This window comes from Gorilla gorilla, chromosome 2, assembly GCF_029281585.2.
Source record: "Gorilla gorilla gorilla isolate KB3781 chromosome 2, NHGRI_mGorGor1-v2.1_pri, whole genome shotgun sequence".
Lineage (NCBI taxonomy): Eukaryota > Metazoa > Chordata > Mammalia > Primates > Hominidae > Gorilla > Gorilla gorilla.
In genome coordinates this window covers 161,107,047-161,120,918 of record NC_086017.1, presented here as the reverse complement: position 1 = coordinate 161,120,918, position 13,872 = coordinate 161,107,047, and the positions used below count along the sequence as shown (strand labels likewise).

General features: G+C 39.6%; 1 protein-coding gene across 2 annotated transcripts; it reads left to right on the top strand.

Annotated features, from left to right (window-relative positions):
• The first annotated feature begins 4,850 nt into the window (after nt 1–4,850).
• PFN2 (profilin 2) lies at nt 4,851–11,111 on the top strand. Of its 2 annotated transcripts, none has more exons than XM_004037839.5 (3): nt 4,851–5,295; nt 7,465–7,657; nt 9,749–11,111. In XM_004037839.5, the coding sequence occupies exons 1-3, from the start codon at nt 5,164–5,166 to the stop codon at nt 9,844–9,846; spliced, it is 423 nt and encodes a 140-aa protein (XP_004037887.1). In that variant the 5' UTR covers nt 4,851–5,163; the 3' UTR covers nt 9,847–11,111. The 2 variants fall into 2 exon arrangements, with proteins under 2 accessions (XP_004037887.1, XP_004037886.1); XM_004037838.5 differs by having other exon boundaries at nt 5,012–5,295; nt 9,427–11,111.
• The last annotated feature ends 2,761 nt before the right edge of the window (nt 11,112–13,872 follow it).

The following is a 13,872-nucleotide window of genomic DNA, read 5'->3' as shown; positions in this document are numbered from 1 at the left end:
CAATGAAATATCATTCACAATCTTTAAGATCACCAAGCATACAAGGAGGCAAGCCACTATGGGTGAGGTGGATTAAAAACAACATACAACTTGTTTATATATTGGAATGGTTTCATTGGGCAAAAACAAAAGATTTTAAAAGCCTCGTTTAATACTGAGTACTGAGATACAGATACAGAATACAGAATAAGTAGGTAAGAAACATTTAAAGAAATGAAGTATGGAACCACAAAGATCGGGAAGGAATACAAGAGTATCAGGAATAACTGGGAAGATACACATAACAATAAAATGGAACTTCTAAAATGAAAAATAGACTTTTAGAAATTAAAAAAGTCTCAATGTATGGATTTATCAACAGATGAAACATAGTTGAACAGTGATATGGAATACACATCTGAGGAAATTACCCAGAATAGAGCACAGAGAGTAGTAAGAAGATGAAAAAGATGAAAGAAGTTAAGAGATACGGAGAACAGAAGAGGAAACAGAAACATATGTATTCTGAACTCTAAGACAGTAAAGAGAACTGAGAAAAAGGAATTAATTGAAGAGATAGTGACTGAGAATTTTACAGAAGTGATGATAAATATAAATCTATTTTCCTAAGTAGAATAAAAGAAACCCAAATGTAGACACATCATAGTGAAACTGTAGAAGAGCAAACACAAAAAGGTTCCAAAGTAGCCAGAGGAAAAGAGACAAATCATCCATATGATACAACAGCAGTGACAAAAACAAAAATGAAATGGAATAACATCTTCAAAGTGTCCATTTTGCATTGTAGATCCAACCCATTGTCAGAGGATGAAAGTGATATAAATACATTTTCAGATAAACATAGTTTCTCACCAACAGACTGCTATTAAAGGAACTTCTAAAAGATGTACTTTAGAAAGAAAGAAAAATGATCATAGAATGATCTGAGATATGAAAAGGAATAGTAAGTAAATAAAATACAAACATGTAAGTACATATATATACACACATACATAAACATCTGTGTAAGAGTCTGGAGAGAGGTGTCCAGATTTAAAACATTCTAAGGTTTTTGGATTGTCTAGGGGTAGTGTTTAAGATATTTAACTTAAAACTTTATTGTATTAAATACGCAAGGCAAAAATTTAAGGGTAACACTAAGAAAAATTGGTAGCATAAATTTGAAAAAAAAAATGGAAGAATAAAACACACATGCCCGACATTTTTTTTAAAGGCAAGGAAGAAAAAAGAAGCATAGAAAAAAAAGAGACTAATAAAATTAGTTCAAACAAGTCCAAATGTATGTCAATAATTACAATGAATGTAAATGGAATAAACTTGCCAATTAAAGGTTATACTGCCATATTGGATAAAAAAACAAAATCCAGCTGCGTGAAGTTTATGAGACACAAAGTAAAAAGGACAGAGAAAGGTTGAAAGAGAGGTGGGGAGAGAAAAGATATATAAGGTAAACAATAAAAAGAGAGCTGGGATGTTACTTTAATATTTGACAAAAATTTTAAGACAAAAAGCAGTATTGGTGATAAAGAGGGCAACTACTAAATAATAAAGAATAAATTCATCAGAAAAGAAAAATATAACAATTTAAATTTCCATGTTCCTAATAGCCTCAAAATATAAAAAGCAAAAATTCATAGAATTTCAGGGTAAAATGGCCAAATGCAGAATTATAAGTTCTCCTTGTTCTTTACTGTAAAAATCATAAATAGTGAATACATTCAAAAGATATTTGTATTAGCTTGTGGGATTAAGGATTTTTCTTCATTTTCTAAACTTTATTGCTGTGATATTGCTTTTATAATTCATATACTTTTCTCAGAAATGAAGTATGCGGTGAAATTTTTAAATAACCGATGGTTAATTATGGTTTTACTAAATTTGGGGGTAATTACTGTGTATAGTTTTAGATCCTGCCCCCAATGATTATCAGGTTGTGTACATTTTAGAGATAATTTGTTTGTGTTTTGCTAAAATTTCAAATGATTTTTACATGGACTCAAGTGGTTCAGACACCACTTGACTTACACATTAAAGAATGTGGCTTACTACACAGTTTCTGCTTTACTCAATAAGAATAAAATAATTCTGGAAAGAATGCATAATAATGCACTCCAAACTTAAATATGCTACTGATTGTTAATGGCTACGTTATTCTGGCTATTTGTATCAACAACACAGCCACAACTTTTCTAAACTTCTGCCCAGATATTACAATTATTATCCTAGGGATTACTTACTCTCAGAAAAGTAGAGGAAGATACAAATTGGCAATTCTTTTTCTCACACTGATACTCCTTTGGACTTAAGTGAACCAATATTGTTATTACTAAAGCTCAGTATTCCACCTCTATTTATACTTTCTGAAACGTATAAGCAACACTTAGATGAAACAGGAAGAGATCACTGTACACAAATGGAAAATAAAGCAGCATGCAAGGAAGCTGGTTCTAAAGAAAACAAGCACAGGTGGCCGGGCATGGTGGCTCATGCCTGTAATCCCAGCACTTTGGGAGGCCGAGGCAGGCGAATAACGAGGTCAGGAGTTTGAGACCAGCCTGGCCAACATGGTGAAACCCCGTCTCTACAAAAAACACAAAAAATTAGCTGGGCATAGTGGCGGGTGTTTGTAATCCCAGCTACTTTTGGGAGGCTGAGGCAGGAGAATCGCTTGAACCCAGGAAGCGGAGGTTGCAGTGAGCCGAGATCATGCCACTGCACTCCAGCCCTGGTGACGGAGTCTCATCTCAATAAACAAACAAACAAAAAAGCACAGGTTACTTTATTACAGTATTGAAAACCAAGACAGCACATGGACTCTCTTTGAATATATAACCTAAAAATTGAAACTGTAAAATTTAATCTATTGTACAGAATTTTTTTCATAGTTGTTTAAATTTTACTGTTTGCAATTCTAGAAAAATAACATCATGTTGGAAAAGTAAGCAGTAATTTAAAATGAATTATATTTTGAAAAATATAGAAAAATGACAAGAATTCTAAATTTTTGTGAATATTTTACCCAAGAAATGTGTTTTAGAATCTTTTGAGATTTGAATTAGAAAATATTGTTGGTCAAATTCTTTCACTGTTTAAAGCCAACAATAAAAGAATAGGAAAAGAATGTAGTTATTTCCAACTCTGTGCTATAACAATAAGATAGTAACGTCTAGAAATTATATCTTAAAACCTTCAGAGTAAATTAATAAAAATTCAACATACTTCAAGTTATCACTGTATTTTTTCTATAATTACCTTTTTGTTTACTGTTTCAATTTATTGAATTATACATACAATGAAGAGCACAATAATGTACATACAGCTTGATGAACTCTCACATAGTGAGTCTGTGTTACAAGTAATCTATTATTAACTTTTAAGATGATACAGTGCTATGATCGAAGGACTAAAATGATCAACATCACCATAAGAGGCAGAAGCATAAACAAGAACAATTAAGTGTAATTAAATCAGGTGGGAGGCACACTTACAAAAATGAAACAATTTTTGGCTCACATTTTACACCACACAGGTATTCTGTATCTTTAGAACATGAGAAAATACATATTCTCAGTCTGATAGGTCTCTGACTTGGGGGTTTCTTTTACTGTACTTTTTTTCTCTCTAGTAGCTGAACATTTTAAAGCAATCAGCAGAAAAAATGTAAAACTTCAGAACCAATTAGACTTTCAAAATCAACGTTCTTGCCCTTTCCAGAGATACATTCCTTAATCCTCCTACAAATCATGACCTTACACGATAACTTTAAGGGTAAACATCAACTTATCTACATTTTGGTGCTTTCTTTCCCTTAAGTGGCAGATGGTTTCTATTAACCTAAAATTGAAGTCATTGTTGGGGGACCCCTAATTCCATGTCTAGTCCTAGTGCACAGAGGCTACCAAAGACGATACGAATAGCTTCTCAGGCACTCTACCCACCGTTTACCTTGTTAATACAAATCTTTCCCAGACCTGGGTCCCGAAATTATTTTACCCTGCAGAGCAGAAATGTTACGGTGTTCATTCAGTGAACTCTTCCCTAGTTTTTAATCTTTGTATTTTCTGCGTATACTTCAAGCCACCAGTAATTTTCCCAGTTACCAAGAAACAGTGTAACACAGGTCGCTATTTGTTTTGTTCGGAATTTACAAGCAATTTAACCACACACGTGATTAGCAACATTAAGGGGGCTCCTCCAGGCAAAGAATCCACAGAATGAGAGGCCCTTGGTACCCAAATGAAGCAACAATGAAAGATCGGCGAAGCTCAGCAAGGTTCCTGAGCGCCACGGACGCCTGCTCTGATTTCAGGTTGCGGCGCGCGCCCGCGGGTCTGCCTTTATGGACGAGGCGCAAGAGGGATCCAGGAAAGACGGTGCCCTTAGAGACTCGGAGATTAGCGTGGGCAACCCTGCCACCAGCTGCCCCTGCCACCAGCCGCCCCCACCACAGAGAGGAGGAAACGCTCCGCATCCCGTCACCAGGACAACTCTGCAACCCGACACCGAGGCTCAAGATTCCGCATCCCGGGCAGCGGACACAGGAGAAAAGCACATCGCGGCCCGGCCGCGGGGCTCCAAGGCGTCCGTGCCGCCGCTGTTCCTGGGGTGCCGAGAGCGACGCGGGGTCCACCCTCTCCGCCGGCCGGAGGCTCGAAGCTCAGCCCTCCACCGCAACGCCACCGCGCCTGGCCGGCGCCTCCCGCACGTGGCGGCCGTGATTGTCCCGGGGCGGTATCCCTCCGCGCCCCCGCCTCAGTCTCCCCCCGCCCTTCCCGGGACCCTCCGTGCCCGGGCGCCGCGGAAGGATCGCACGCACGCGCGCGCGCACGCCCAGCCGTGTCCGCGGAAAACGGAGGGCGCTGCGGTAAGGAGCAGCCGCCACAGGCACAGCCGCTTCGCAGCCTCCCGCCGCTGGTTTGTCAGCCCCGCGGCTGCGGGCGGCCGGGTGGCCGAGCGCGCTCTGAGGTTCGTCCCTCACCGCTGAATCCCCGTCCTCCCTCCGCAGCTCCTTGGGGAGGGGGGCGGTCGGTGCCTGCGCAGAGCCGCCTCCTCCCCGCCCCCGCCCCGCCTCCCCCCGCGCCGCCGCCGCCGCCCGCTACCGCCGCCGCCGCCGCTGCGCCTGCTGCTCCTCGCCGTCCGCGCTGCAGTGCGAAGGGCTCGAAGATGGCCGGTTGGCAGAGCTACGTGGATAACCTGATGTGCGATGGCTGCTGCCAGGAGGCCGCCATTGTCGGCTACTGCGACGCCAAATACGTCTGGGCAGCCACGGCCGGGGGCGTCTTTCAGAGCATTACGGTGAGGACCAGTGGCGGCCGGTACCCTCGTCCCTGCACTGGAGCGGGGTTGGCCGGCCGCGGGGGCACCGCAGCGCGGGGCTGGAACACTGAGGGCCGAGCCCGCAGGTGTGCTAGGCAGCGGGCGCCGAGGATGCGGCTGCCGGGCGGGCGGGGAGGCCGAGGCCCGGGGACGCCCCCTCACCCGGGGCTGCGCTGACAGGCTGGGGGCGGCGGCCGGACTCCTTGCTGGCCCTGGCCGGGCGCCCCCGGCGTTCCCAGCGTCGGTCCAGGTGCCCGGGTTGGGGGAGGGGGCACGCACCGGCCAGGGCAAGGGGAGGGGTTCCTTTTTTCCTCCTAGTGCGGTTCCCCTAGGTTCTCTTGAAGCCCTGAGGTTTGCTGTGCACGTCCTGGGGTGGAAGCGGGGGTCGGGGATCCGGGTTGGGGAGCGCGGGCCCCGGGTGGAGGTCCCTAGGCTCTCTGGCCGGCTCTTGCTCCGCGGACAGCGCGCCTCCCGCGCCTCCGGCTGTGGGAGGCGGCGGCCCCGGCCCGGCCCCCGGGATTCTCGAAGCGACTTTGCGTAGGTTTGCCGCTGTCCAGGCCTCGGGGGCTTGCGAGAGATGTACGCCGACCGCGTAGGTGGATTCGTGAATCTCGACTTCAGCTCTAGCTCTATAGGTTGTTTTTTTTTTTTTTTTAAATTCTCCAAGATGGCGAACTGCCATTGATTTCTCTCCTCATATGGAGATTCATCGATATACGGTTATCCCCAGTTATGCAACATAGCTCAAAAAAGGGGTGCATTTCGGGGGCTTTCAATTATCTGCAAAGACCAGGAGCACACTTCACTTCTCTAAGTCCCTCCCTCTTTAGTGGTGGCAGTAAAGGAACTAATGCAGTTTTATGCTTCACATTGCCTGATTTTCTTGAGACTTGATGGTTTTGAGTTGGTTGCAATGTTTGGAGAATATTTGCCACTAAACCTCCAGCTTATTGTTTTGCCTGTTTCTGCCCAAGGCTGTTTCTAAAATTATGATAATTGTATTAAATACGAGACCATTCTCTTTATTTCTTAGCACCACGCTCCCTTCCCATTAAACACCAAAATTCAGGTCCCCTATTAAGGGTGCTAATTATTCTTTTACCACTTAACATGGTTTAAAGTCTAACTTTAGAACTCAGTCCTTGATAGTAGTACTTTAAGGTCTCGTATACCCGCAGTGGACTACAATTCTTGTAGGGAATTGGCATCTGGTCATCAACTTTTTTCCTGCAGTCCTCTTGTCTTTGTGTGTGAGTTCCCGCTGTCTGACTAGGAAGATTGCGGGAGTGTGCTTGGAAATGGCTGGGGCCTGCTATGACTCTGCAGTTCTGATGGGGGCGACGCCTTCCTTCTTATTCATGGAATGTTAGAATGCACGTTTTCTCCTTTCCGGTTCTGGTGGCTACCTCAGTTTCTTTCCCAATCTCCCTCCATTTTTTCTGTTTTACTATTGCCTACCGCAGTGCTGTAGACAGAATCCACTTTCCGTTTGCCCAGAAAGAAAACTGATTACTGAGATGGGAGGGGAAGGGAAGTTGGAAAGAAACGGGAGTCGTGGCTAGAAAAATAGGAGGGAAATACGAATTTGGAAAAGCACTGATGTCCAGGGGTTGAAGTCCATCTCATCACGTATATTTCTAGTTATTCTAAGCAGAGAAGTGAACACATCAAAGAACAGGCTTTATTTTGGGAGACTTTGAAGCAACTTTAAATTTAATGAAACATGATTTACTGTAATGGGACTGAATATGATAGACCAGTTTTGTTCAGAGTTGATAGCTGAATTTTTACCATTACGTGAACACTTTCAGGCACCAGCTGACTTAATACAGTTTATAAATAACTCTTTAAGTTTGCACTTTGTGTAGTGTCAACTGTCAACTCTTTACAGTTTCTTTGTATAGACTGGTCTTGGTTAAGAGACGACACCATTAACTGAAGTCAAATCAACTGATGTAAAATATATGATTATATATAATTAAGTAATTATTTAGAAAAGACAGAATCTTGGTTTTACATTAGTGAAATGTGGCTATCTGGCAGTGGTAGTATAAGCCTAGCATACAGCCTTTCCTGTTACATCAAGCCCTAAAAGGAATTAACTACAACTTAATGTGTTTTTTTTTTTTTCTTTTTGGTGGGGGGCAGCCAATAGAAATAGATATGATTGTAGGAAAAGACCGGGAAGGTTTCTTTACCAACGGTTTGACTCTTGGCGCGAAGAAATGCTCAGTGATCAGAGATAGTCTATACGTCGATGGTGACTGCACAATGGACATCCGGACAAAGAGTCAAGGTGGGGAGCCAACATACAATGTGGCTGTCGGCAGAGCTGGTAGAGGTGAGTAAGGCATTCTTTTGGTTAAAGTTGCATGCCACATTACAACTTATTAAGCAGTTTCTTTTAACATTTTGAATAAAAGTTAGTCCATAATGGCTATTAAGGTGGTTTTTGTGAACTGCCCAGCACTATGGAGAAGCACTGCTTTAGTTTTACCTACTCTACAGCATCTACAACCTGGCCTCTTAGATCCTGATTTTGTTTCTAAGATAGAATATTCGTATGAACTCACTTTCAGCTTTATTAAACTTAAAAGTCTCTTAAACTGCTTGACATGTCAAATCATAATCCTGTGGTGTTTCAGATTGTTAAATTGTTCGAATCACTTGGTTATTTTAGTCCCTTTTGGTGTGTGTTTGACCTTTGGATCTTTTCTTTTTTTTCTTGCTTGTATTCTAACCATTTCACTACTCAGCATAAAGAAGGAAAAATTAACATCCGTTCATTTTTCAGTTAGGAACTTTGCTGGGGAAAAGATAATTAGATGAGGATTTTGGAGTAAGTTGTCCATTCACTGAAATATTTTCAAAGATTGTGTCTGAGACTTAGATTTGAAAAGTAGGAAATTACATTTAGTTTGTATACTTGGTCCAGAAATTCAGGTGTCTCCAGACTGTTGTCAGCATTATAGAAACTCTTAATTGCACTAAAGAAGTCTCCCTACTTTTTCAAAATAAACTTTTGAAATTGAGTTTTATTATGACATCTAGTTGATTTACAAATACATTTTAATGTGTTAACGCATACGAATATTTTGTAAATAGAGAGTGCTTCTGTAGCCTCACATAGCTGACTTGGCACATCTAATTTTAATAACAGCTCTACCATGTGAGGGGAGTTGAAGCTGCTGTGAGTTATAATTAATGCTATGGCTCTACCAGCTCCCTGTGATTATCCTAAAAGTTACTCGTATTCTGGTGTGAGTTGATGTTTATAAGTATTTATAAGAAAATTAGATGACTTCGAAATAGTGACAAATCTCTTTAAACCTTAGCTGCACTATACGCTGAAAAGAAGCGTCAAACACGAGACAAAAAACCAGAATATTTTATACGATACAGCACTACTGACATCTAGTGGTAGTGAATATAAAATGTGACATATACATATATTTTGGGTTATACACCTTTGAATTGCATCATAGAAGAGCAATTAGAAATCGTAAACCTATTTTTTTAGACGCAATTAAAAACAAGGCTACTACGGTGAAGTTATCAGTAAGCAAACACCTTAAATACTTTAATTTGGCCTTTTCTGAATGATACTGAGTATGCTACTTAAAATTTGATCTTCATTTTCCTCTGGAAATAATAGATACATTTAGCCTCACTGGTAAAACTTAATAGTTTAAACTTATCAAGCATGTTAAAATTTGGGGAGAGTTTGTAAGTAAGTAACTCCCCAGGTTTATTAAGTTTATATTTTGGGGGCAAGTAATAACATGTACTTGACATCAGCCAGAATTTTTTTGCCCTAAAATAGAAGACAAATGATCACTTTTTTTTTTTTCTGTAGCTAGTGTAAAGATAGTTGTATAGAACTTTTGCTTGCATTGATTGGCTTCCAAGATGCAGTCAAGTTTACTATTTTCTGTTTAGTATATTACCAGTTTGAAAGTTCTTTTTGGAAACCTACTTGACTTCAGTGCTTGGCAGTTCATGGAAAACTAACTTAATGTTAACTTATTAATCCGGGTTCTGTCTGCTAAAACTTATGTGACTTTCTTGATTAACACTTCTTTTGAAACACTTTTCTTCTTTCTCTTTCAGTCTTGGTCTTTGTAATGGGAAAAGAAGGGGTCCATGGAGGCGGATTGAATAAGAAGGCATACTCAATGGCAAAATACTTGAGAGACTCTGGGTTCTAGCTGCTAGGCAGACTGTTAAGTATTAGGGGAAAATTGCTCTTAAACTTTCCTAGCTGTAAGCTTAAGTCTTAATTCTGGAAATTTTATTAGCAATGCAGGGTGATGGGGTATGAACCTGTGTCTCCTTTGTATCCCTCTGTTGGTGGGGAAAGGTGTCTTTCTTTCTGCCCTCCCCCCCCAAAATAATTCTGTTCACTTTTGTTTTGTTTCCTTGTGTACTCCAGCATTGGTTATAGTCATGGGAAAGGAAGGTGTCCACGGAGGCACACTTAACAAGAAAGCATATGAACTCGCTTTATACCTGAGGAGGTCTGATGTGTAAGCAGCCTCTCCCCATCTACCTAGCAACTGTCTTCATCAACAACCCTAATTATGGTCACAATGCTACCAAACTATAGATGGTAGCTAATTTTTCTTTACCTATTTTCTAATGTCATGATTCCTGTTTGCCCAATGGATCATTTGTATGTTAACCACTGTATGTAACCAACCCTTATCAGGCAACATAATTGCAGCACAATAATGATTTGCATGATACCTTGAAATTGGGGGGAGGGGGCATGCCAAGTTGGGCATCACTTTGTCTTAGCAATTAATGGGATATTGATTACTAAAATAAGTTAATATTAAGCAAGGTGCCGGTTGTACAATCTCTGATCAGTGTCTTTTCAGCACTTTGAGCATTTACTTGGCTCATTTAGTCTTCCTTTTGTAGCGCATGGTTGGGAGGAAAAAGTGCATGCATCATTCCTTCACTCTTCTCTTTTTCCCACCCCCCCCCCACCCTTCGCACATAGGAATTTGGTTTGCTTCCATCTTTTTTTATGCAGTGCCTGTTTTTTTTAACCAATTAAAATCCCTTTTGTTGATGAGCTATTGAGAGCTGCAGTAGTTTGCTTTTAGTATTGTTGTTGCACTTGAGTAGAGACAAACCTTTATTCATAGTGTCTACAGGACATATGAAGAGTGCAATGGCAAAACAAGAGCAAAAAGCACTTCCTCCCGTGACCTTACAGTAACCATACTGATTGAATCCCCAGGGACATTCCATCATTGCAGTAGCTCAGATTTTTCTTCCTTTTTCTTTGCACACCAGCTCTACTCTTTAGTAAAATTGTAAAAGGCTGCCATTATGGACATTAGGTATCCCAACATAACCATCTGGAGTGTGTCCAGTTTGTTCTTCATAGGACCAATTTTTATTTGCAGCTTGAGTTTTTATATGAAGTTGCATTATTGTGGACTTGGCTGTCTTGTGATGAATTTTTTTCATATGTATTCTGTGCCATACTATTGTTAAAATGAACTGTTGCTATTGTGAGATGGATTTTAACTGACCTATTAAGGGTTTCTTTCGAATGGCACTACTTTAGGGACATTTTAGTATTTGCTTCTATTGTTTGGGCCTTGTGGATAATGTACAGATTTAAAAACAAATCTTGTTGCTGATTTGTCCATTTCTTTCCCTGCACTTTGTTACATCTGGGATACAGTCTAACTCATCTGATTTAATATGCATTTAAAAAAATGCCATAACTATTAAACACCTTGTTTACAGACAGATGAAATAAATTTATTCCAACCAAATACTCTAGGCTCCTGTTGTTTATATACATTGTTTAAACTGTTAAAAGTTGATTTTTGACAAAGTGGGAATACACAGAATAGGCCAAAGTCTGCTGCAAGCATAAAACTTTAGCAATATTAGGTGATGGCCTACTTCAAGTAATATTACAGATAAAATTAGTGCCTGGGAATTTCTTTTTAATGGGCTTTGATCTGTTACACATAGCTTTTAGTCATTTCAGGCTCATCTTCAGGAGTATGTGAGAAGCAACTGACTTATCTGCTAGAAAATAAGTATTTTCCTCTTCTTGCTGGTTTCTAGATGTGAAATCTAATAAACAGTAAAGGGAGTACCAAGAAGGGTTTCTGCACTATTGTGGATTTTTCTGTGTTGAAATGTCATATGACTTTAGATTTGGAAGCTGTGTTGGCAGGCTGAAGTCAGCCAGCTGGGGCCCTCCCACATAAGAGCAGAAGACATTCCTTAGGCAGCAAATAAGATAATTGGGATGCTTTTGCAATTTTTGGCTTTGTAGTGACATGTTGACCATGGCTATGTAATAGGTTTAAATCCAGAGGCCGTAAAATCCCTGATATATATTGAAGTTTGATAAATATGTAAATTTAGGGCTATTTAGATAAATCATTATTACCAACAACTGTCAAGCAGACGCTTAGAGCCAGGGGTGCTCAAAAGTTAGTAGGTCTCAGTAAAACTGGGGAGCGGGTTATAAGGCAGACTATGGACTCTGGGGTTCCACTCTGGAGATGGAGAGTCCATAAGCCCAGGAATCCCTTTTCAGAAACAATCACTGAGTCAGTCTGATTCATTTTAAGTGGTGTATATGCTACCTTTTGAGAAACAATGGGTTAGGGAATAGGAATTAACCTGTCTTAAAATATACTATGCATAATGAAAGTTTTTTTTTCTTTAGTTGTCAGGCAGTGGTTGTGAATATGGTTGTACATACACAGGGATGTACAAATATGGGAGATAAAGGATTTGGGGCTATTTTGGTAGTTGGACATAACCCAGAAATTGTAAAACTATAATAAAAACCTGGTATCAGTTTCTTGACCTGTTAAGGCCAAAAGATTGGGCAAATGAAAATTTGGTGGTTGAGTTGTGATGATTTGAGATTTTACAATAATACACATTCACACACATGTAAAGAACTATTAGGGTAACCAGTTATAGAAGGCAGTGACCAAAATTCTGAAACTCTTAATTAATCTGTAAGTAGGTGAGGGGGCAGTGTGTATGTGTGTGTTCAGAGAGGAGGCTGGGGGTAGAGAAGGTGGTAAAGGGTGAGTGTATCACTAAAATAGTATATAATGAAACTATTCATTGGCTCTCTACCCACAATTTCATTAGAAAAATACTTAGGGAAATATATACATGCGTACTTTGCTTTGTACTTAGTTCTAGGAATTTAGCATATGGAAATGAAACTACACAAATTTGTATACCAGAATGTCCATCATGCTGCATTACTTATGACATACAAACTTGGAAAATATCTACAAAGTTCAGCTTTTTAAGGGGTATGGTTTGAATAAATGATTTTAAGTCCATAGGACAAAATAGTCATTGAAGAATGACATAAGAATGCTTACCAATGAATGTTAATAATATAAGGATATAAACATGTCACATGACAGTGCACATACATACAGTATTAATATACATGTATTTTACATATGTATTTGTTAAGGCAATATATTAAGATAAATTTATCTCTGGAGTGAAAGTTTCCAGGTGACTATATTTTGATTTCTAGTGTTTTAATATTACTTTTGTAATCAAGAAAATTTTAAATGTTTTTTAAATAGAAATTGGATTTTAATTGCACCTACTGTCCTGTTTGAAAAGCTATACCATGAAATTACAGAACATTTCAAGTGAACATTAACAGAACCTAGTAACAGCCCTAGCCAGTGCTGCTAAATAAGACACTTCGTAGATTTTTTTTACAGTTAAAGTAATTATTTGGAATTTCAAAAAAAAATTTTTTTTTCCATAAAACTCCTAACATAAAGGGACCACCAGGTCCTTGTTCTAAACTTTGGATTAAAGACTGAGGGAATATAACGTCTAATACATACTTAACCATTACCGTGACTTTTTACTTTTTTCCCTTTTCCTATTTTAAAATATTGTTTTAGGTTTGTTTTTATTTAATAATTATTTTGAAGGCTATTATTGCGCATTTATGTGCCAGATACTGAGCTCAGTGTTTTGTCCTCACACCCTCACTTAGGTTAAATGAAAATTATGCAAATGACCAAGCAGGTTTAAAAAGGTTAGGGCCATACAATTATGTCAAATTCCAAACTCTGCTTAACTACCGTGGTAACCTTTGATGTCCTGTTTCTCAGGCCTGTGGTTCTTTAATTTTTTATAAAAAAGGGGAAGAGGGATGAGGTATCAGATAGCTGATGTTGAATTCAACCGTTTATTTTCCAAAGTAGAAATACCTATTTTTTTCCTGATTATGAACATTATTTTTTAAAAGGCAATTTGGAAAGTGAAATTTTCCCTCGATATACCATAATTTACAACAGGGTACCAAAATGTACATTGTTTATTTTTGGAATAATTTTGGCAGCAGTCTAAACTTTTTGGGATATTACCTAACTGCATGTGAATGGTCAGTTACCTTGTATAAAGTCCTAAGGTGATGTGATTTCTCTGACCTCAATCATTATCCCTTTATAGGATATATATAAATAAGGCTAATATGGTAAGTAATACTACAGTAGAACAGACATTTACTGGATC